Source organism: Kryptolebias marmoratus, linkage group LG3, assembly GCF_001649575.2.
Source record: "Kryptolebias marmoratus isolate JLee-2015 linkage group LG3, ASM164957v2, whole genome shotgun sequence".
Lineage (NCBI taxonomy): Eukaryota > Metazoa > Chordata > Actinopteri > Cyprinodontiformes > Rivulidae > Kryptolebias > Kryptolebias marmoratus.
This window is the reverse complement of record NC_051432.1, coordinates 28,026,568-28,050,665: the sequence shown is the minus strand read 5'-3', so window position 1 is coordinate 28,050,665 and position 24,098 is coordinate 28,026,568. Positions and strand designations below refer to the sequence as shown.

Genomic DNA, 24,098 nt, shown 5'->3' with positions numbered 1-24,098 from the left:
GCGGTGGCGCCATCTGGTGGTGAACTGAGGAACTGCGGGGTGCTTTCATCAGTTTGTTTCTTTGACTGGAGATCTTTGTCACGTTTGTTTAATTTAATTATTCAACAACTCTGCCCCACTGAGGTACTTCTTTACCTGACCGTGTTTACAGAAAGACTTCTAAGGTTATAGATTTAGGATCATCCTGGTTGACGCTGTAAGAGAAATTCACAGGACGTCCCTTCATGCTTCAGAAACTCCTCATCAGTGGTTCTGAACTAGTCCGGCTTCAGGACCCACCAAGATGGTGCAGTTTGGACCTGAGATAGTAGAACAGAATGAGGTCCTTGATTAATTAATCACGACGGAATTTCTTTATTATTTTTGTTGTTATTAAATCACACAAAGCAAACATTTACTTTTTCAGGGTTTTTATTTAATGTGAAGAAAAAAAAATGTACATCTTTTCTGTTCTTAGACTGAAAACTGGTGACGCGTCTGGAAGGAAGCGAACACGAGAAGCCCGAGGGAAAATGGAAACGGGAGAAGTTCTTCATTAATCCACCGGCACTGGCAGGTCCGAGTAGTTGTTTCCCTCCGAGTGGTTCTGGCTGACCTCGGTGTACTTCACTGAACCCTGCAGGCGAATCAGAACCATCAAACAACAGAACAGAGCAAATATGGAGACAAAGGTCGGTCAGAAAGAGGTTCTGGTGATTATTTGCACAAGTTTCCTGGAGTCAAATCTTTTATCAAGGAGATACGGTGATGACAAGACAACCTCCTTTCAGCCCCTGATGTCACATCCTCTGTTTAATATTTATTCCCTGCGTCTGGCTGCTGGTAGCACCATGTAGGGACAAACGGCTGGGCCACCAGAGGCTGTGATTACAGGGAGACAGAACGGAGGCCGGGATGAACTCATCAGACTGAAGCACAGCTCTGATCTGAGCAGCTGATAGGGAAGGAAGGCTCGGCCCAAAGCCCTTTGTTCGTGTCTGGAAACTCTGATGGCAGTTTCCCTCTCGATGTGGATTACTGAGACCAGCAGGGGCCGAGGAGTGAAATGTGATCCAGCAAAGATCCGACACTGGACCGATCCATCATCCTTCAACGGATCATCCGTCTGTGTCGGGTTCAGCTCACAGCTCTCTGAGGAATCACCTCGTTGGAGCTGAAATACTGCTTCCTGTCAAATATCTTTCATCAATTCAAGAAAAAAAATGTGAACCAGCTGAGACGGGCTGCGGTGTGATCACAGAAACCAGCTGAAGACGTTTTACAGCCGAGATAAGGAGCAGTGTAAACTGAAAGAGTTGGGCAAACATGTAACAGATTCTTACTCACATATTCATGATGATCGGCAGCACCTGCAGGAAGAAGCAGCCGCAGTTAAACACGTCTGACGGGGAGAAAACGCTGCTCACACTGACCTCAGAACAGCTCATTACTCCTCCTGTTTCCCTCCTTTCTTACGGAGGCTTTCAGGACTCAAACTGGTTCTGCTGACCTGGCACCATTTTAACCGTTCAAACGCCAAAACGTTCGGCTCGGTTAGGAACGGGGAACTTTGACGTTAGGTGTTTGAAGCTTTTATACTTTTTGAATTATTTAACTTTATTTATGAAACAGTTTCTATAGAAAAACACAGATCTCTTCAGTTATTGTCCACTGGAATCTCCTCCAGCACCTCGCTCTGCTTCTATCCTCTTATTCACCTTTTAGCTGCTGTCCTAATCATTTTATCTTTTAGCTGCTGTCTTAATCATTTTAGCTTTTAGCTCCTGTCTTAATCATTTTAGCTTTTAGCTACTGTTTTCATCATTTAGCTTTTAGCTGCTGTCCTAATAATTTTAGCTTTTAGCTGTTGTCCTAATCATTTTAGATTTTAGCTCCTGTCTTAATCATTTTAGCTTTTAGCTCCTGTCTTAATCATTTTAGATTTTAGCTCCTGTCTTAATCATTTTAGATTTTAGCTCCTGTCTTAATCATTTTAGCTTTTAGCTACTGTTTTCATCATTTAGCTTTTAGCTGCTGTCCTAATAATTTTAGCTTTTAGCTGTTGTCCTAATCCTTTTAGATTTTAGCTCCTGTCTTAATCATTTTAGCTTTTAGCTCCTGTCTTAATCATTTTAGCTTTTAGCTACTGTTTTCATCATTTAGCTTTTAGCTGCTGCCCTAATAATTTTAGCTTTTAGCTCCTGTCTTAATCATTTTAGCTTTTAGCTCCTGTCTTAATCATTTTAGCTTTTAGCTACTGTTTTCATCATTTAGCTTTTAGCTGCTGTCCTAATAATTTTAGCTTTTAGCTGTTGTCCTAATCATTTTAGATTTTAGCTCCTGTCTTAATCATTTTAGCTTTTAGCTCCTGTCTTAATCATTTTAGATTTTAGCTCCTGTCTTAATCATTTTAGATTTTAGCTCCTGTCTTAATCATTTTAGCTTTTAGCTACTGTTTTCATCATTTAGCTTTTAGCTGCTGTCCTAATAATTTTAGCTTTTAGCTGTTGTCCTAATCCTTTTAGATTTTAGCTCCTGTCTTAATCATTTTAGCTTTTAGCTCCTGTCTTAATCATTTTAGCTTTTAGCTACTGTTTTCATCATTTAGCTTTTAGCTGCTGCCCTAATAATTTTAGCTTTTAGCTCCTGTCTTAATCATTTTAGCTTTTAGCTCCTGTCTTAATCATTTTAGCTTTTAGCTACTGTTTTCATCATTTAGCTTTTAGCTGCTGTCCTAATAATTTTAGCTTTTAGCTGTTGTCCTAATCATTTTAGATTTTAGCTCCTGTCTTAATCATTTTAGCTTTTAGCTCCTGTCTTAATCATTTTAGCTTTTAGCTACTGTTCGTGAAGATGCTGAATTGATTTTTTTGTATCTTTTTTATCCATTTTAGCTTTTAGTTGCCGTCTTAATAATTTTAGCTTTTAGCTGCTGTCCTAATCATTTTAGCCTAATTTGAGCTTTTACCTTCAGTTTTGCTAATTTCAGGTTTTAGCGTCACTTTTTCTTTATATTTTTTAGCTTTTAGCCACTGTTCTGCTGATTGTCTGAGCTGTAACGATTCGATCATTCAGCTCTCAGAAACAGCTAGCTTTAGCTGTGACGGAGCAGCGGACTCAAACAGTTTATTCTTCATACATTCAGTAAATATTTATCACCCGCCAACAAAAGGCAGCAGGCGGGCGATAATGTTTTCGCCTCAGGGTGTGATTATTTGTTTGTCTCTTAACGAAAGTTTCTCATGAAGCGGATTTTAATGAAACCCTCAGAATAAATCATCAGATGTACGTTTAAAATTGATTAATGTTTGAAGTCAGCCCAATTCAAGATGGCCGCCACAGCGGGTCTTCAGATATGGTAGTAGCTGAGAGTCACCCTGTGGGGGCAGTGAACTCACCCTGAGCAGCGTTTTGGAGCTCACTGTAAACCGTGTCCGTCCCTTTCCTCGTCAGAGCTCCTGAAGGCAACAAACACGCAGAACATCAAACAAACCGCAGCAGATACCGTCAGTTTCTAACATCATTAACAGAATCCCAAAAACGGGCCGGCTGTGTCACACTGACGGTCATCTCCGGCCCGCCGGGACCCCGAGCCAAAGACCGTGAAGACGAAGGAGCCGGCATCAAAACCGGCCCGGTAATTATCTCAGCCCTTCCTGTTTATAAGGCTGGAAATCCCAGCAGTTCCAGCGACATGGAGGTGTATTAATTAAAGGTAATTAGGCCCCTCCCAGGAAGTGCTGCTCTGTCTTATCAACTCTGAAGGAATGTGGAGGCAGACACCAGCGGCTTGGAAAGAAGTTGTTTTTCAGAGCGGCCTTACCTCTGACTGGATCTGCTGCCTGGGGGTGCACCACCTCTGTGTACTCCACCTCAGGCTCGTTGGACACCGTGCTGAACTCCTCGTCGGCTTCTGCATCAGAAAAACTCACTTTAACTCCTTGAACCCCGGCTGCCGCTTCAGATTACACTAACCACAGAGACGCAGCTCCTCACAGGAGGCGTAAAAGACGACTGGACTCTTTAAAAAGAGTTCTGATTCAAGGGAAGCCATGAGGTTGTCCTGAACACAAACACCTGCTTCTGAAAGCATCAACCTAACACACGTCCCGGTGTCGTCACAGCCTCACCTGAGTCGGGTTTACGATGACTCCACACGCTGCCCACAGTCCCAGCCACCGGCCCTGAAACAGAAACATGTCTGATTAACAGAAAACGATCAGCCGAATCCTTCAAATACCATTTTCTCTGAAAAATAAGAGCTTGGATTAGTCATTTGTTCATCCATGGACCCCATTTCTGCCTCTCTGATGAAACTAAAGATCCTCTAAGTCATAATTATGAGATACTATCACCACATTATGCTTAAGAATCTAATTATTATGAAATATCTTAAAATTATGACATCTAATCTCATCATTATGAGATCCAGTCTCCAATTTATGACTCAGCATCTAATTATTGTGACATTATTTCCAAATTCTGAGTCATCATTTGGAGATAGCATCTCTTCTTTATGACTTAGAGGACAAAAACGGGCTTCCATAGATATGAGATGAAACAGAGGAATAAACTTCATCCCTGTTCTTCTGCGCTGTATTTGAAACGTATAAACATGAATTTAGAATCTGATGCCAGCAGAGAAGAACCCTAATTCTGCAGAGGAATCCATTTCTTCTCCTGCTGGATCTCAGATTTCTGCAGCTCATCAGTCTTCGTCTGATTTTTCTCCTCCAAACGTTTGGAGACAGATCCGGTCCAGCTCATCACTAAGGTTTTGTTTCAGCTGTTCTCCAGCTCCATCTTTAGCTCTTCCTTAGCTTCACTCATCACACTAACCAGGTTCGGCAGGTGAACTTTTTGTAATTTACACACTTTTTTTGCTACAGAAAACAGCAAATTTAAATCCGACCATCTGCTACAAACACATCAGCAACAAAAGTGTCAAAAAGAGAAAACTGTTTTCTCCCAGAGAGCTGCAGGATTTAACAGATGACGTACAGAAACACTCTGATTGCATCAGGGATCAGTGCAGTGTGACTTCACTGATACATAAGAAATAAAAATATATCCTTCTGGACTGCAGGGTGAGCACCCAGGACTCCTGGTTGGGTTGGGTCTGCACTAATTATCCCACAGAATAATCACTTTCACCATCACACAATTTTTTGTTCATTTGTAAATACAATAACGTCTGACGCTCAGTGGACTAACGATACTTTTCCCCCAAAACCTCCTCAGACACCCTCAGCTCTCTGGAGACAGTAAACATTTAATACTTAACTTTTAAATTATGGAATCAGAGGCTTTTTCCCCTGGTAGTTATCCACGGTTTTCCAATAAATGCACGAATAAAAGCTCATTTAAACTGGAGCAAAGGGTTTTCATAAGAAAGCTACAAACAGGAAGTCCTGCATAGTTAGAAAGGAAGTGAAAAAACTTGCAGTTTACTTTCAGATATGTGATACTTTGTTCACTTCGGCACCAATGTTCTCCAAAATCTGTCTCACTGAAAAGTGATGAGGTAGATAACGACCTCATGCAGCAGGGATGAAGACAGTGAGGAAGAGTTGGATTTTCACTTGCTGTAAATGCAGTAAATTCTCTCTTGAATGGACTCCATGATTCACCTGTCTCAGATCACTCTGACTGCTGCCTGCTGCAGGTATAAAGTCTTTAAAGTTTGTTGTTTTTCTCTGTTCAAAGCGACAAACGAGGAGAAACTTTGTGAAGCATTTCCCCTCATTATGGTCCTCTGAGGTGGAAGAATGCTGCTGAAACAGACGAAGCACCAAACGAGCAGATGTTACGTCTTCAGCCGCGTAAACAGAAACCCTCTGCTGACCTGAACACAATGGGTTGCTAATTCAGCAGCGGCTGCACAACAAATTCTGGCAAAAACAACTTCCCAGTTGGTAATGTAATCTCACACTCAGCCCGGCTGAGACTTAGGTGACTAATTTCCTCTCTCTGCTGCTGGCATTCAGAGATGCCTGGCCTAAAACAAAATAAGCCCCACCCTTCACAATACACCCCCCCCCCCAACATGCCAACATAGGAAGTAACTCTCAGGCTCTATTGTTTCAACTCTTCAAGGAAGTCTCTGCAGCGCTTTCAGTGGAACCCATGTTTTGTGGTTATTCTTGTCAGATTTCAACGCTAACAACAGAAAAAAAAGCAAATCACAAAACAAAACCCATCATAGTTTGATGGGAAATAACAGGATTTTACCCCCACCCCCCCAATAATGACAAAGCTGTAATGATGTGTAAAATGTAAATAAAACCAGAATGCATTGATATGCAAATCTCATTAACTCATATTTTATTCACAGTGGAACACAGAAAAAAAAAACTGTACAATTTATTTGGAAAAACATAAGGAAATTAAAAATTTTATGGCAGCAACACAATTCAAAGAAGTTGTTCCAGGGCCAACAAATGTCTGTAAAAGTAAGTGGGACAAATCAGAAACAGCTGGAGGAGCATTTTACAACTAATTAGGTTAATTAGCAGCAGGTCAGTGAGAGAACTGGGGATAAAAAGAGTTTTTTAGAGGCTGAATCTGTCAGAAGTAAAGACAAAAAGAGGTTCACCAGGCTGAGAGAAACTGGGTCTAAAAGTAGTGGAACAATTTTAGAATAAAGTTCCTTTAAAGAAAGTAAACATCCCATCATATGCAGTTCATAACATCATCCAAAGATTTCAAGAATCTGGAAAACAGAGTTCACAAATGCTGCTTAAAGCTCTATCAGGCAAAGAAGAAGCCAGATGTGAACAGATGCGTCTCCTCTGGACCAAAGAGGAGAACTGTTTTGAGGTCAGCCTGCCTCTCTGATGGTATGGGGGTGCATTAGTGCCTCTATAAAAAGGATCTTCAGGTTTTAGAACAACATCTGCTCCCATCCAGGATAAACATGGTCCTGCTCCACTTATTTTTTGAGATGTGTTGCTGCCATCAAATTCAAAATGACCATATTTGATTTAAAAAGTGTTACAATTTCTTAGTTTAAACATTTGATGTGTTCTTGCGTTCCATTATAAATAAAATATAGGTTCATATTCGCAGTGCACTGCATTCTGCTTTTATTTACATTTCACACAACATCCCAACTTTCATGTAATTAATTCAGCCGCAGGTGGAAAAGACAGGAGCAAAGTGACTGAATGAATGAATGAATGAATGAATGGTTCTGACACGCCTCTAAATAAAACCAGCATCTTTATTCTGAAAGACTCTCCTCCAGAATCAGTTCAGGGACAAACCAAAAATATATACACACATTTCCTGTGATGGTATGTACAAACCAGCGTCACCGGATCGGCTTTGAAACACGCAGATGAGATAAACGACGTGCGTTACAAAGACAGTCAAGTTAGGATAAAGACTGCAGGAGGAGGGGAGAGGGAGCAGTGGGTCCTGCACAAAAACATCTTCATTATACTGAAAAAAATATTCAAGAAAGTGTCCAAATCTTCTAGCGCTTCATGAACAGCATTCTGTCTTTTGTCTTTGTTTCCAAAAGTCTTCCAGAGTTTGAGTTTCCTCAGAACTGGCAGAACTTGAAGTCCCTCTTCTGCGTGCTGTCTCTACACTCTTTATTTCCGTGAACCTGTCTTTACGCAGGCAGTCTCATTAAGACACGAAGGCTACAGCTGGGACACTGTAGCTGCTCCTGTTGCTGATGTCAGCGGGCAGCGACGCCACGCTACCTCGCGCCCCATTGGTCACTCTCCCCTCCTTGTCGTCATAGAACGACGCTGCGTCTGGAAGAAGATGATAATTGCCGCTCTGAGCAGTTTGCAGAAAATTAGAAACAGTGAACCTAAACCACTTCTTACTGACAGAATCCTACGTCACACATGCTCAGATATGAAATCTCATGCAAGAGGGGAAACAGACGACAAAGCAATCCAATATGCATAAAAATATTAACAGCTGAGCACAGTCTGTAATATAACCAGCTTTATCTGACCTCTGCATGCTGGATTATAGCTGTGAGTACTGATGCAACAACAGGATGTGTGTGAACGGTTATTAGATGATGAAGACTGAAGTCTGTATCTCACTGGGCTGCGACTGATGGAGACCAGCTGGTGGCTGAACTTTCAGCTGAAGTCTCACTGGGTTCTGAGTGTTTATAACCAGGATATTAGAGAGCCGTATTTAACTTTTAAAAACCCTATTTTCCCGTGCACGGCCTGTAAAACTGTATTCCAGGCCGAGCACAATATTTTGCTGCCCACATGTTCAGGGTTTAATCTACTGGAGTAGAAGTTTGAAAAGAAGATTGATTTTTATTTTTCCTTCAGTTTATTTCCAGTCTAACTAACTATTTGAGCCGTTCATACATCAAAACGTTCGGCTCCTTCAGGAGATGGCTGCTGTGACTTTTCCACACTTTTTGAACATCAGGTTCTGAGAAACACTTTATAAAGTTTCTCACTCACCCATTCACCCACGCTGGTTTCTATTATACACCTTTATATTCTCACTCAAACACTGATAAGCAGATTGGTGGGCAGAGGGGGCTGCAGTGTCTTGCCAAAGGACACTCTGGCACGCTGTGGGGACTGGGAATCAAACCCACAACCCTCCGAGTGGAGGACGACCCCCAGCTCCTCTTTCATCACTTCCTTCCAAAACATTTTTCTTTTTCAAATTTGCTTCAATAAACTTGCTCCATCTTTGTCTTCTTATTCTATTTTTAATTTTTAGCTACCATTCTGCCACTTCAGCTAGCCTTCAGCTGCTTTTAGCTAATATCTTGACACTTTTAGCTTTTAGATAGCCTTTTACTACTTTGGCTATTAGCTATACTCATACTACTTTTAGCTAACCTTGTGATGCTTTTAGCTAGTGTTTGTTTTGCTCCTTTTAGCTTTTAGATAGCCTTTTGCTACAGTTAACTTCTAGCTTAACTTTTGCTACTTTTACCTTTAACAGCTTAGTTTTTAGCTCCTTTAGAAACTTTCAGTAAAGTCATTCATTACTCAGCATTCAGACTGCATGTTTGCAGAAAACTCTGCTTCTCTTTTTAATTTTTATCATCCGTTTGGTGTTTAGAGCCGGACGTTCGGGGCTGTAGCCTCGGATGTTTTCTGTCAGAAGGAGAGCTCCTGTGCAGGTGGCCAAATTCAGCTTTAGTTCTCTAAAATCTCCAGAAACTAAGAACCCCCGCCACGTCCCAGACGCTGCAGGACAGCGAGTCACCGTCAGTCACAACCCAGTGAGAAACTGGCTTAAAGAGGCCTGTTAGTGACACTCAGGAGGAGAGTAAAACCAAGCTACCTGCGGCTGCGTTAGAAACCTCTGTGTCGTGGGTTAGATTCACTGTTAGAGAGTCATCTGATTTAGGGCTCGCAGGCTTTCTGAGAAACGGTGAAAATAAAGTCAGCTCGGGAAACGGTGCAGCCAAGGAAAAACAAATAAAACAAACAAGAACCTAAAACACCTTCAGATAAATGCTGAAGCAGCTCTACGAAGTCTGCAGGAGGTTGTATTTAATTAACTGTGTCTAAAACTACATTTTTGCATGAAATAATATTCCTTCAGGATTGTGCACAAAGCTGACATTATTTTCTCACAGAATATTTGTTTGGTTTTTATTTTTTAAGGGCTGTCTCTAATCTAAATTAAGACATAGCAACAAGAAGGTTAAAGGTTAAAAATCTTTTTTTGCCATCTGTACACCTACACTCTGTCTGCGTACGTAAATATTCTTGGAATATCCCTTTAACAAATCAAACTTAATCAATTTCTGAAAAATCATTGTATTGTGCAATAGTTTGAACCCCCTAATTTCTGTATATTTTGCTTCCAAGGAGTCAGGTTTTCCTGCAGACTTTTAAAGTCTTGATAAGTGGTTCTGCAGACTTTCCAGAGGTCTTTTTCAGTCCTTGGATCTGACAGGATGTTGTACAGCGTGTACTTAAAACAACGAGGAAAGCAAACAAGCAGAGAACAAAAGAACAAGTGTCAGGCCTGAAACAGTTCTCTCCAGCAGGTAAAAGTATCTGAGAGGCTTGTTTTAAGAAACAAGAATAAAGTTTTCAGATATCAGCTCGTTGAGAATCACTTTATTGGAGGTAAAATGCATTTTTATCCCCAAAACACTGGGTCATCTCTTGAGTTTAGGAGTCATTTTTATGCCTGAATGATTCATAAATCAGAGTTTAAGGATTTAACATATTTTAAAAACACATCAGCAGGTATGCTGATTAAAACTGAATAAAAAGGAAAACTAAAAGACCGTCACAACTGTTGATTAAGTCTACTTTAGAAGGTTTTTAAAGAACTGTCAACTTGGAAGCAAAATGTAAAGAAATGAGGGAAGATTCAAGTTTTTGCACAATAAATTATGTTTTGTTTAGCACTCCCAACATGCAAAACAACCAGTCTAGTTCCTTCAAATGCATAAATAACTGAACCCAAACGTCATAATAACCAGCCGATAAAACGAAACACGAGCAGTTTCTACACTATCTATTATTCAGGAGAAACAAAGAGTCAAACCAACTCACACCGACAGTTCTGCAGCGTTTTCTCTTTTACCTACAGTGAGAAAGGATAAGTGAGTCGAGAGGGAGGTGCCGTCAGAGGGGGAGGAGGGGGTCGACTTTTATTTATACACATAAGAGGCCCGAGTTTCTGGAGGACGGTAGGTTTGTCTACCTCTCTTGCTTTTGAAGTAGACCACACACCCCACCAGGATGAGTATGGACGCCAGCAGCAGGAGGAACCCCCCGATCAGACCTTTCTTCCATAAAGCCATGCGGACTGTGGAGAGACACAAAGAGTGGAAGGTCAGTGAGAAACAAAAACACGAGGAAAGCCTGAAGGAGATGGTAAAGTCCAGTCACTGATAAAAACCAAGACTACTGGGAAGCTTTAGACGTAAAAACGATGAGTTCTGCTGACTTTTTTCCCAAATTCTGAATCAGCTTTACAACTGTGCTCAACCCTCCTGTGGACCTGAAGTTATAAAGGCTTCTCTTTGTCTCTTCAGGTACGAGGACTTCAGGAGGGTTAAAACTTTGGAAGCTCTTTACATAGCACATGAATATTATGATGCTAACATGCTACAAATCTCATAAACCCATGTTTTATTCATAAAGGAACACAGTAAACATATCTAATGTTTAAACTAAGTGATTGTACACTTATTTTGAAAAACAAAACAAACAATAATAAAGTCATTTTGAGTTTTATGGCAGCAACACGTCTCTGTGAAGCATCTCCTCTTCTCCTCCCATCAGTCTGTAAACATCTGGACCTGAGGAGAGCAGCTGCTGGAGGTTTTAGAGGAAATGTTGTCCCATTCTGTCTGTAGAGGATTCTAGTTGTTCAACAGTCCTGGATGTGAGCAGATGTTCTAAAACCTGGAGACACTTTTCTGCATTGATGAAGCCTTTCCAGAGGCAGTAATGCACCCCCATACCATCAGAGAGGCAGGCTGGATGGTTTGGACCCATCTGACCTCAGAACAGTTCTCCTCAGCTCATCTTTACTTTTGACAGATTCAGGCTCTTTTTTGCGCCCAGTCTTCTTACTGACCTGTTGCCAATTAACCTAATTAGTTTAAACATTTGATTTGTTTACTACGTTTCATTTTGAATAAAATATGGGTTTATGAGATTTGCAAATCATTGCATTTTATTTTATTTACATTTTAAAACAGGATCCCAACTTTCTTCAAACTGGGGCTGTAGATCAGTTCGATCTGCCACATAGATTTTCCTTAAAGCGTCAGAGATCAGAAGCAGAACAGATCAGCTGGTTTTGAGTCTCACCTTCTATGAACACCTGATTACTTTCCACCTCGTTGTTGGCACGGTTTCTCACCGTACAGGAGTACATGCCACCCTGCTCTTTGGATGACACGGTGAACTGATAGGTGGCCGTGTTCGCGTTCAAGGTTTCGAATTGCAGCGGCTCTCTTTTACCAACGTGGTACCACTGAAACGTGATGGGTGGTGTTCCTTTCACAATACACGAGAGGTAGACCTCGATCCCCTCAAAGATTTCTGCCTTGTTCGGGACGAGGATGGACAGGAAGGGCTCGGCCACAGGTTCTGGGGAAAAAAAAATGAGGTAAAAAAAGTTAAATTTAGTGGGGCGTTTAATCAAGCGCAATTATGCACATGCAGTATCACTTTTCATTTTAATTAAACTTACAGAACCTTACAAAAATATTCATTTTTTACGTTTTATGCAGCAGAGCTATACAGAACAGTCCGAATCAGTGAAGTGAAATGAAAATAATTTATTGCGAGGAGCTGAAACTGGAATGCAGATTCACTGTTCGGACTCAAAATACAACTTTAAAGCAACAAAAGATTTATTTATGGCACATTTTATAAAAGATGGATATCAGTGGGCTCCAAGTACCAGGATTAGAAGGTAAGATTGGTGGTAATACATAATAGCCTGGTACTTACTGAGTACTTATAGGGTACATACCTGGTACTTACCTGGTATGGTCTCGGTAAGTACTCTATATACCAGTAATATGATATATACCAGTACCTACTGGGTACATACCTGGTACTTAACCGGAAACTACCAGGAATGTACCCAGTATGTAGCTAGTGTGTACCAGGTTGCCTGCGGTACACATCTGGTATTTAGTAAGTACAAAGTATATAATCAGCATGTAAGTACCAGGTACAGGTAGAAGTAATGTTTTTATTCTGTATTGATACCGGGATCTTTAAGTATCTCTGAATGGCCAACCATTTAAATTAAATCAATTACATAATTGATCTTTTTAATTCAGATTTGAATATTTACCTATGACGGTTGTGTTAAGCGCGGCGCTCTGCAGGTTTTTCTTGCCTCCGTTACTCGCCTCACACCTGTACGCCCGGATTTCTTCAGTGTGGTTGACGGTGGTTGGAAAATAAGCTTGTTTGCTGATCGAGTCGGCGTGGAAGGTGTTGATTCGTTCGGTTCCTTTCCAGAGGGTGTAGGCAATGGGCAGGCTGCCTGATTTAGACTCACAGTAGATGAAAAAAGGCTTTCCCAAAATCACAGTTTCAGAAACCCAGACATCTGGAACTGAGACGTGAACTAAAGACGAGACAGAAACAGAAGTTGTGAGAAAAAAGTTAACTTTTTTTACAATATAACAAAATACAAAGCTTCAGATTTTTAAACAGAAGTAAAAACCAAAATGGTAAAAATGAAAGTATTCTTTATGCAGAAATTGTAAATAAATAGTATATATCTTTATTAAAATATAACTGTCATTCATACATCTTGAAAAGATTTTGATTTGAGCAAATCCATTTGCTGTTCGGTAATTTATGCTTTTTTTTTCAAATCAACTTTTTCTTCAGCGTACTAAAACATCTTCATGTTTTATTATAATAATTTTATCCCATTTCAGCACAAGGTTTGAACATCTTTCAAAGCAAATAAGAAATTCCATCAAATGCGTTTGGAGTAAAGGAGTAAAACTTGCTACAGAAAGAGTAATTTTTAGGTTTACTTTTGAGCAGATGATGACCAAAACAAGGTCGTTATAGTTCAGATAAAACTTTTTAAAGCATCAGACCAACTAGTTTTTGAAAATTCTACGGTTGAAAGCTGAAAATTAGTGGTCATATAAATATTAATGTGTATGGTGTTTGATGAACATTTGTCCTTTTACATTTAGAGAATAAAGAAATAATTAATATTCACTTTGCTCTTAAATTTCCAGCAGAAATCCTGGATGGAAGGTCTGAAATCTGTTATCACCGGGTTTTGACGGGACGTTCCCGGCTCTCCAGGATCTTAACGGGACAAACGTCACGACGACATGACTTCCCCTCACGGAGGATTAAAACTCGACTCTTCCCGGTACATTCACAAACACAAACCAGCCTTCACAAGGCTAAGGGTAGCACTGCAGTTATTTGGCAGGAAAACATTGATTTTGTCTAATAAAGAATAATGCTGCGATCCATTTAGAGAAATAAAGTTGTAAATGTTGACAGACTTAAGTTATGTTTTGATCCATTTGTGGAAAACTAACAGAATCTGGACAACCTGACCAGGCTTGCTGTTATTAACAATACAAGTTGATAAAAAAACACAATACGTAGTATTTTGTGCTTATAATCACAACAGAAATGCGTTCACTAATGGTGGTTGGAATGTAATAGATGTGATTCTTTAAAACATATTTTAAGAAAAACAGACAGAAGTGCTAATAAACAGTTTACTGCTTCTAGCTACACTTTTGAATAAAAGCTTCCAGCAGAAGAGCAAAGAGGAAAATCTCCAGCCGACGTGAAAATACATGATCTCCAGAAGTTGTAGTTTTCTGTTTTGTTACTACAGTTGTTATTGTTTGCGAAAATAAAAAAAATCTCCTTTGCTCCTCAGATAAACTTTTCCACGAGCGACTAGCTGCTGCAAAAATCTCAGACACAGAAAAATGCTTTTTCCAGCCTCAGAAAGAAACCAGGAGGACGATGTAGTTTTTGTTCTGTTTTCCATGATTAATTTTTGTGAATGGAAAAAAGAATAAATCTATATATGTGGCGGGAAGAGAGTGATTTAGATCATGTGCTGGATTTCTGATGGTTGGAGCTCAGTTGAGTTTCCATCACGATCTGCAGCTAGACCTTTAGATGAGCGGGGCAGCCATGTTGGATTTTGAGTTCCTTTAAAATTTCTGTGATTTCAGAGGGAATCCAGTTAATATTTTCTACTTGGAACTCTGAAATGTTGACCTATGAGTCGAAACGGGAAGGAGAAAAGCAGCAATGAGAACATCATCCTGGAACGGTCCAGGGCTACTTTAAGACGGGAACTCCTGGTAAAGTAAACAGGATAATAAAGATTCTGGAGTGGAATTAAAAACTTGCTCTTGGGCGGCAAAGCGTCCTCCAATGGGACGATGACTCAATGTTTATAACAAACAATTTTAACACGGCCCAGCCAGAGACCAGACCTGAATCCCATCCAGGATCTGCTGCGTGAACTGAAAACCCCGAGGTTTAATCTACATGTAAAGCGTGAACTGACCTTTGGGGCGAACAGTCAGGGCTTTACTGCGCTTCTTGATGCCCTTCGCCTCAGTTAAACACGTGTAGCTGAAGTCGGTTTTCATGGCCGTGAGAGCAAACACTCCAGGTCTGGTTGCAGAAACAAAGTGTTCAGCCGGATCAAGAGTGTAAACCAGATCTTCTCTGTTGAGTCTCTCAGAGGCCACCCTCTCGCTTGTGCAGATCAGATTCATGGGTTCTTCTTGAAAGACTTCATTAGGAGACATTCTGAGAGTTGGTACTGAAAACAGGTCTGTGGGTAAACACACAAGAACGAGTTATTACCTGTGCACTACACAGAGCCAGAGTTTCCTCCATCTTTGTCCACTTACCCATCACTGAAATGTTCTGTGTGGCGACCTTTACTACGTTGTCCACAACCAGCGTGCACTCAAACGTCGGCACCGGGTTTGTTGCTTCCGCCATCATTTTGTGCTCGATAGTAGTGGAAATGTTTCTGCTGAGCAGTCTGGTGCCCTGACTCAGAATGAGATGCACCTTTTTAAAGCTCTGCTCGGACTCCACGAAAGAGCACCTGATGGTGAGATTATCTCCTTCAAAAACGTTTTCCAGAGGGGAAATCTCCAGAACTGGCATGATGGAAATTTCTGTGAAACCAAAATTGTGTCAAATGTTTGATTGTGAATGAAATACGTTTTGCATTCTGTTGCGGAATAAAGAAATCCAGCGTACCTTTGACTGTGATGTTGACCGTGTTGCTGTCCTCTGAATCGACGGATTTTGGCATCATGACGACCGTGTAGCTGCAGTGAAGGCTGTGTCTGCCGACACTTTTAAAGCTAAGCTTTGCCTCCGCCTGGTTGGAGTTCACGGGCTTCTCGTGGAGCTCCCTGGAGTTATCGAAGAAGTGGAAATAAAAGGAACCCGTCTCACCCGGAGCTGAGCAGGTGGCCGTTACATCTTCCCCCTCAGTGACATTGCTTTTGCTAAGGTGGAGAACGGGCAGCGACAGGCCTGGAAATCAGAGATCCAAACAACTGTTAAACACCTTCAAACCAATTAAAGTGTGACGTTAGAAGCCCGAGCAAACAGGAGCCAACCCACCTGTCACTGTGAGTTTTTCAATACTACTGGCCATCTCTTGTTCCATGATCTTGATCTTGCACTTGTATTTGCCGTTGTTGGACACTCTGACCTCAGGCAGGTGGTATAAAAAATCCTCAGAGGAGCTGACGGTCTTTCTGTAGACGACCCTTTCGTCCTTGTACATGATGAACTCACGGCTCAGTGGCTCCTCCGTGGTGACGACCACAGCCTTACATCTCAGAGTCACGTTGGTGTTTCGGTCCACATCAGGACTGGGATGGATGGTCAGGTCCACGGATGATATCCGGAAGTCTGGCGGGGCGGCGGAGAGTTCAGAAAAATTTAGAATTAATTGGTTTTTATATGAAAGTCTGCATTCAATGAGTGGCACAAACATCAACTGAGAAAACAGAGATTTAAGGTAAAACTAAAACCTAAACATCCTTAAATCTGCACCCAGTCATTGGATGGCGTGAAGGCATGCTTTGTCTGAGGTTTACAAATGTTTCCATTAAAGAAAATACAGCAGAAACTGGAGAAATTGCATTTCCTGTGAAAACGCAGTGTGAATGCTTATTACTGAACGATTCGTCTGAAATGTTTTAATCGCTGAGTTGCCGATGCAGGTTGATTTCGAACAGTTGAAGTTGTAGCCAAATATAGCTGAATGATTGCTGAAAGTTGCTGAAGAGGCCGATGCTGGGCAGAACAAAGTTTAGAGTAACAGAGACAAGATGAGAGGTGGGAATAAAGGAATAAATCTGCAACAGAAAGCTAAAAAGGAGGATAAATACAGAATGGAGGAGGATAAAAGGCTTCAATGAGTAGAAATCAAATCAGAAAGAGGAGAACCAAATATAAAAGAAGCAGCAAAAACAGCCCAACAAAGTTAAAAAAAGCAGACATTTCCACCTTCTACAAATCATTTAACTATCAACCAAAAAGAAACAAGATTTAGCTTCATGTTGTTACAAGAAACAAATAAATCCGTTTAGTTTGATGGATTCAGCCGTCTGTCCCCGGAGTCAGTTCAGTTTGTGGCCATCTTATTAAAAAACTGAATAAAACATTTTCTTTCTTTAAATCTTGTCTCGCAACAAAAACAAAGTGACCGAGAGCAGCCTCTTCAATATCTTAGTTTGCTTTTTGTGAAATATTATTAAAAAATCAAAACATCTCAATAGCTTCAGGGATAAATTACAAGCTGTTAAAAAATAAAGCAGTTAGTTAATAAATAAAACTTAAAGATAAAATGATAATTAAGCTTTTTACAGATTTTAACTTTATCAAAATCTGGTTCAAAACTTGAATTACTATAGTTTACAGAGATAATGGTTGTTTTTATAACTATTTATTAAACGTTCTATATTTTTTATTATTCAACATTTAACTGATGCTAAAAGCACATTATTCTTTATATGAGACCAGAATGAAAAATACAAAAGATTTAAGATTTATAACTAGATTATAACTAAATAAAAATGAGTTTTTTAAATTTATATGTGTGAAGGAACAATCTCAAAGATATCTTATAAAAAACATGAGAAAATACAGTCAGAATTAGATAATTAACAAAAATATATCAAGTTTTTGTAATATTAAATTAAACTAAAACATTAAAAAACACATTTTTTGTGATATGATGGTATTTCAAACTAATTATTGACCTTTTATTTACTAGAATAAAGTGACTCTGACCTACAATAAATCTAGTAGATGATAGATTTGATTATTTTAAGTTTAAGTTCTTTTTTGTTTAAAAGTGCAACATCTGTCCCTTTAACAGTGAAATGTTACCAAGTTAGGTAAATCAAACCCAGAAGATGTTAGTAAATAAAGTTTTATCTTCCAGATGATGTGCGTCTGTCGGTGACTCCCAGCTCCGAGGCGTGAGACTCTGCTCCCCAACACGTTCCCACCTCAACTTCTCAACTTTTCCACCAGCGATCAGAGCGCTCTGATAACGAGTTTCCACTCATCCAGCACGGGTGACTCGTTTTAGAGTTAAGCTGCTGATTCAAACCAACTCAAGGACGAAATGAAAACTAAACTTTCTGCTCCAGCTGATAAAAACCTGACAGCTGTACTCACTCGGATCTGCGCTCACTGGTCTCCCTGAATGGAGGCCTTGGAGATAAAGGAAATAAAACACAGCATTAGAGGCAGATCAGTCATCTTCTCGATGAGCAGGAGGAGGTCAGAGGTCAGAGGCGAGGAGACTTACAGGTGTGGAGGAGCGCGGAGGTGAGCAGTAGCAGGAGGCCCATCCTGTCTGCCCTGCAGGGTGACGAACTTCAGACTGAAGCTGCCCGATGAGTCCACGGGTGGCTGGTTGTGGGTGGGAGTGGACACCGAGGTGGTGCTCTACCTCAGCCACTCAGCGGCGGCGGTTATCACCCCGAGCAGCCATCAGCTTGGCTTAATTTGACAGGAAGTGAGTGTTGTTTCCTCAGGATGTTCGCACCGCCCGGCTCTCTGCTGCTGTGGAATGTTGTCCTCCACGCTCACCGAGCGTGTGGGAAACGGTCGTCACAATAACGCCGGACTGCTTGGGCATGCAGCGGTCAGGCCTTTGACTTTTGACCCCGACGGACAGAGCCTGGGCAGCAAAAAAACCCTGTTTCCTCAAAGGACAATCAACAAGTTTGATCACTGGCAGAAAATCTGAGGCTGGTTCTTACAAGATATATTGTTTTTAAATATTTTACCCAATCTGAAACTAATATGCAAAAATAAAGATGTTTGTCCATAAATAGATTTACTTTAAACTCTTTCACTTATAGTTCTCACTACAGCGGACAACTCAGGAAAAAGAAAAACCTTGTTTTCTTGTGCTGAAATGGGTTTAGGTTGTAAGGATGCTCAATAATCACTTTAATGGCCTTTAACTCATGCCTTACACTGCCACCTACTGGACAACCAGAGGAAGCAACACAAACTTCTCCAAAAACAAGAAGGTCGACTAAATTAAGACATCCATGGCAGGAAAATGCTAATTTATAATAGATGGCTGCACATTTTACACAACATCTCAACATTTGAATTAAAGCTTTAGTTAAACTTAATCTGAGTTAGGAGATTTAAACTTTTAAGTCTTTATCTGGGACTTTTTTGGATCTCAACTCTTTAGCTCAAAAGGTTTAAATGACGAAGTTTTAACATTTTATTTCATGCATTTACGGTCCAGATTTTGTTGTATTTATCCTCCATAGATACTTCAGCGTTATGGTGTTACAGAAATTTCCAAACTTATTTATTCCTCTTTTCTATTTTGCTGCCTTAGAACCTGGAATTTATTTAAATGGTTTTAAATAATTCTGCTCATTTATATCTTTGTTTAATTTATAACCCAACCCTGATCTGTGCTTCTCCCCAACTTTATTTCTTCAGTAACACAGAAACTCCTTTTTATAAACTTATTTCTGCAGCGTTTAACTGAGAAGCTGCTGAGAATATTGTTTAAATAAAGTTAAAATATTTAAAGAACCACATTTCAGAACCGGAACGGATCAGGTGTTGTATTTGGTTTATTTCATCTCTCGTCTTCTAAACCACAGCCAGGAAAGCCGTCTACAGTCTCACAGACAAACCTGATTGTTTTTATTTTTCCTTCTTTTACTACTGAGATAAAGTCTCTTTTTTTTCTCCAAATCTAAAATCTTAAAACTCAAAGCTGGATGATTAGAGATGAACGTGGTTCTGGTGCTGAGGGTCTGTTTGGTTGATCCGGTGATGCTCGTCGAGCCGATGAAACGCTGCGGGGATCTTTGAGTTTTTAACGCCACTCCTTCTGCAGGCGGGAAAAGACAAATCAAAGCTGGGGTCATGTGACACAGAGGGGGGCGGGGCCAGCAAAGGAGCCAATCAGGTGTGCTGTGAGAAAACTGGGGGGAAAAAAGTCCAACAAAACGCATGAATTAAAACCATAAATTAGAAGAAAAGGAAACAAATTAAAAAGAAGCTGCAGGTCGGTAGGAGAGGCACATTGTTGGTGATTCTGCACAAAACAAACTTTAACAAAAACCGAAGAACTTAGATCTGCCTCTGAGGAGGACCTGAAGAAACCTGAGTCAAATCAAAAGGTCCCTTTAACATGCAACACACTTCACACCTCCAGCTCTCCAAAACATGATCAAAACAAAGCAGGCTGGCAATTCAACTAAAACAAAATCATTTAAAATAAAAAAAACCTGACAGCATTCAGATTGTTGTTCCTCAGAGGCCAGAACGAGCATTCTAGTCAGAAAGGCTCCTGCAGGGACTCGTTTCAATCAGAGAGACTTCCTGTCAACAGATGGAGCGATAATAATGAAAATGAGTGCATTTGTAGGAAACTGGAGCTGCTGTTTTCTGAACAAAGGACAGGTATATACGCAGGTATATCATCAGCCTGCGATGTGAAGCAGGTTTTCACGCAGTTAAAACAGATAAATCAACAAGAACAGCCGTCTGAGCCACAACGAGAAGGTTCGGCTGCAGGGTGAGGGTCAGGTTTGGTACGTCGGGGTCAGAGAAGCAGGAAGGAGGCCTGAAGTTTCTAAAGGCTGGGGGTCCGCAGGAAAATAATCCTTCATCACGTCTGGCAGACAACATCGTCGAGGTCCGTCCCTCTGGAGTGACGGGACGAACAGGTGAGGGTCCAGCGTAGAGAGTGTGTGTGTCTGTGTGTGTTTTAAAGTGTGTAACCCCTCCCTGTCCACATAAAGGTGAGGTCAAAGTTCATTCAGGTAGTGATGCTCGTCGTGCAGCTGCACCGTTTGCTCATTAAAATAGATCCTCTTCTTCTTCTGCTCTTTAAATATACAGACTCCTCAGCACAGCCAAGTCGACAATCATTAGCTTCATAATAAGAATAAACAATGATAATACTAATATAGATATTTATATGTATGTATAGAGTCATTCTTAGCACGGGTTTTTGTCAGCAGCCGTCTCTGAAACATTCCAGGTGGGGAGGGGGGGGGAGTGACGCTGTGGATCTGTACAAGAAAAACGTCCTTTACATCCCATGGAGGAGGGAGGGGGGAGCTGGTGTGTTATCTGAGCCTCTTCTCTGCTGAATAGATGGACATGTAGTAGTCGTTGCTGCCGACCGCCAGGTGAGGCTGGAAGAGAGGAAGAAAGGCGGGAGATGCTCAGAAAGAAACAACTAAACCGTTACAGCATCCATCTTTAAAACATGAGTTTGGATGCTGCTGCTGTTTGTTTAGCTGTTAGTCAGCTTCAATTCGAAGACGGGAAACAACAAATTAAACCTAAAAAATGGCTTCAGTCCATTTATCAATCCCTCCAGGATTTCACAGGCATTTTTTGTGATTGTTGCGGCTAAAATGCCTGATTTCGCGGGGCATTTTACTAAAAGTTGTGATTTTTTTTTTTTTTTTACTAAAATCAATAAACAACCATAACTTTTAATATCTAAACCAAAAATCCTTCCTAGTTTTGTAAGATAATTCCCAACAAACACTGACATTCTCAAAAGGTGCTTTATTTGAGAACTTTGATAGCTTCTAAACTGACATTCATGAGCATTTCTGGATTGTCCCTGGTCTGCAGCTCTCCTCACATGTTTTGCAGACACAAAGTGTTTGTCGATGCGTTTATGTTCCATGATTACACTGCAGGACGTGCAAAACAGCTGCAGCTGGGGAGGAAACTGGTTTGCTGAAATCTTTGTGGGCAAATGTGAAGCATTAGCGCACATTTTGGCTTCGGTCGCTGCTCCTGCACGCTCCCGGCATTCTGATGTTAACAGGAAGTGACGTCACGTGTCTTCTTCCTGAGTTATTTGGGGTTATTTTGGATTCCACGCTACACAAACCCACAAAGAAGAGACTAGACCGCAGAAACGGTGGCGAATCACTTTAGAAACAATAAATATTGGGTTAAAGTTGCGGTGTTTTGGGAAAAGTTGTAAAAAGTTGCGTTTTCGCGGGGTTTGCTTGATTTTATAGTTTTATAGTTTTGATTTAATAGTTGCGATCGCAACATCGCGAAATCCTGGAGGGTCTGACTAATTTAAGATGCTCAGCACATAAGCATCGAAGCAGCTTTACTCGTACGTGTTTAGTCACAATTTTTGTCCCATTTTCACATTCACATCTGGCACCTTTCAGAAAAATAACTAGAAATTACACATCAAATTCTGCGTCTCGTTTAAGAATAATGTGCTACGACCTTTAGTGGCGTTAGACAAAAAAATTCACAATAAACTGAGAGAAATTCCCTCATAGACAACGGTTTGATTTTAGGTAAATGAGTAATAAAACCCAGCTCTGCAGCAGAAACATCATTCAGAGATTAAACGGGTCACAGAAAGCCGGACTTTACGTTACCGAACTCCTGTTTTCATGTTTTTTATAGTTTTTTGGACAGGATGTCACGCACTTCAGCTTTCGAAATGCCTAAAAATTTTAAACCTTTTGCAAACAAACAGCAACGCTTTTTTGGTACGTATACAAATTATACATCAAAATGAAAGGATTTTTGTCTTCTTTCACCCATTTTGTCTCTCACTGCTGTAGGATTGTTGGTTTTCTCTTAGATCCTCTCACACACCCAGACTTCCACAGATTCAGGTAAATTTTAGCTCCAAATCTTCTCCTCAGAACAGAAAGTGAAGGTGTTTGTCTGCTGCTCATGGCTCAAAAGATTTTAACATCTGACTTGTAGTTTTCTTTTTACAGCGACTGTTTGAGGCTTAATTTGCAGTCTGCTTCTCTGCCAAGGAGTGACAGACACAGGTGTCTTGTTACCATGGTGACCAACATTTCTTTACTCTCCTTCTACAGCGAAACGTCGACATTTTTCCTTCGATTGCTACAAAGTTTTGTTATAATTCCAGGCAGCAGCTGAAACTAGTTTCTCTTCCTAGGAGCGCAGAAGACGAGGCTGCTGTCGTATTTTGTAATAAAGCAACAGATTCAGTGGATAAATGCGTGCAGAACTGATGGCGTTTCCTGTTTTACCCAGTAAGGATGGAAGGCTAAACAGCTGATGGCTCCAATTCTCTGTCCCATGAAGCCGTCGTAGTATTTTATGTTGCTGATCACATCGCCGTTAGTGTTGTAGATGGCTATGAACTGGTTCATTGATCCGCTGGAGAGAAAGAGAAGAACCCGACAGATGTGGAGAGGTTAGCTGGTACAAAGGTTCTCATATTTGAGGTATATAAACCATTTCATTTGATTTATACAGCTGTTGTGTTGATGTTGGACTCAAAAAGCAACTGACCAGGCGAAGAGGTTGGCCTGTGGGTGGATGTCCAAAGCTGTCAGTCCCTTCACGGTCTGCAGGACGTTAATGGAGTCCGGGGATCGAGGCTCGAAGAACCGAACGTCTCCGTTAACACTGAGGGGAGGAACCAGAGTCGGTACGAGCTCGACAAGCAGTCGTGTGTGTGTGAACGCTGGTGGGAAGACGATGGGTCTACCTGACGCTGATGATGTTCCCGTCGGTTTCTTTCTGCAGATGAGCTTTAACCACCCAGGCTCCGTGTTCCCTGTAGGTCATCACCCGGCTGCAGAAACACAACGAGACAACGGTTAAACACGCCCTCAGACAGGAGAAACATCTCTACTGCTGCTACAAAACTTCAGCTCATCTTCTGAGTCTGCTGGTTTAGATTCTCCCTCATTCAGGACAAAACAATCCTATCAAGTTCAACAAGCATTTTTTTATTCTTAAAGATGTTTTTCCTCTCATCCGAGCAGCGTTCTTCATTCAAAACTGAAATATTCGAAGTTCAGAGCCTGTAAACTGTCGTTAGCTGTTTATTTTGCCTCTATCGGGAGGGATAAGCTTTAAACTCTGTTCAGTTCTGAATGAAGAAAGCTGCTCAGATGAGAAACGAAACATCTTGAAGATTCCTTCGTCTGTTAGAAGCATAGGCGCCGGAACCACTGGGGCCAGGGGGCCATTGGCCCCCCCACTTTCCGGCCCTGCCACTGCGCTGCGTGTTCCCACCAGACGGCTGCACAGACTGTGACTAACGTGTCTCTGTGTTTATATAGAGACAGAAGCACAAATAAAACC

General features: G+C 40.9%; 2 protein-coding genes across 13 annotated transcripts in view; both read right to left on the bottom strand.

Annotated features, from left to right (window-relative positions):
- Positions 1-393: 393 nt before the first annotated feature.
- Positions 394-18,441, bottom strand: si:dkey-237i9.8 (platelet endothelial cell adhesion molecule). 8 transcript variants are annotated; one of them, XM_037974860.1, is made up of 16 exons: positions 18,289-18,440; positions 18,156-18,191; positions 16,083-16,376; positions 15,711-15,992; positions 15,350-15,625; positions 14,998-15,270; positions 12,772-13,050; positions 11,772-12,053; positions 10,654-10,758; positions 10,503-10,533; positions 9,271-9,350; positions 4,110-4,163; positions 3,803-3,892; positions 3,378-3,437; positions 1,327-1,349; positions 394-616 (listed from the first exon to the last, which is right to left on the bottom strand). In XM_037974860.1, the coding sequence occupies exons 1-16, from the start codon at positions 18,329-18,331 to the stop codon at positions 536-538; spliced, it is 2,289 nt and encodes a 762-aa protein (XP_037830788.1). In that variant the 5' UTR covers positions 18,332-18,440; the 3' UTR covers positions 394-535. The 8 variants fall into 8 exon arrangements, with proteins under 8 accessions (XP_037830788.1, XP_037830787.1, XP_037830789.1 ...); XM_037974859.1 differs by having other exon boundaries at positions 394-1,349; positions 18,289-18,441; XM_037974861.1 differs by lacking the exons at positions 9,271-9,350; positions 10,503-10,533 and having other exon boundaries at positions 394-1,349.
- Positions 18,442-19,573: 1,132 nt separating this feature from the next.
- rptor (regulatory associated protein of MTOR, complex 1) overlaps positions 19,574-24,098 on the bottom strand; it is a 155,753-nt gene continuing 151,228 nt past the window's right edge. For all 5 annotated transcript variants that reach the window (XM_017436846.3, XM_017436849.3, XM_017436848.3 and 2 more), the window contains 4 exons: positions 23,497-23,583; positions 23,298-23,414; positions 23,033-23,162; positions 19,574-21,169 (listed from right to left, as the gene is read on the bottom strand). In XM_017436846.3, coding sequence (XP_017292335.1) covers positions 21,101-21,169; positions 23,033-23,162; positions 23,298-23,414; positions 23,497-23,583 — 403 coding nt within the window. In that variant the 3' untranslated portion in view covers positions 19,574-21,100. The remainder of the gene's footprint in view (positions 21,170-23,032; positions 23,163-23,297; positions 23,415-23,496; positions 23,584-24,098) is intronic.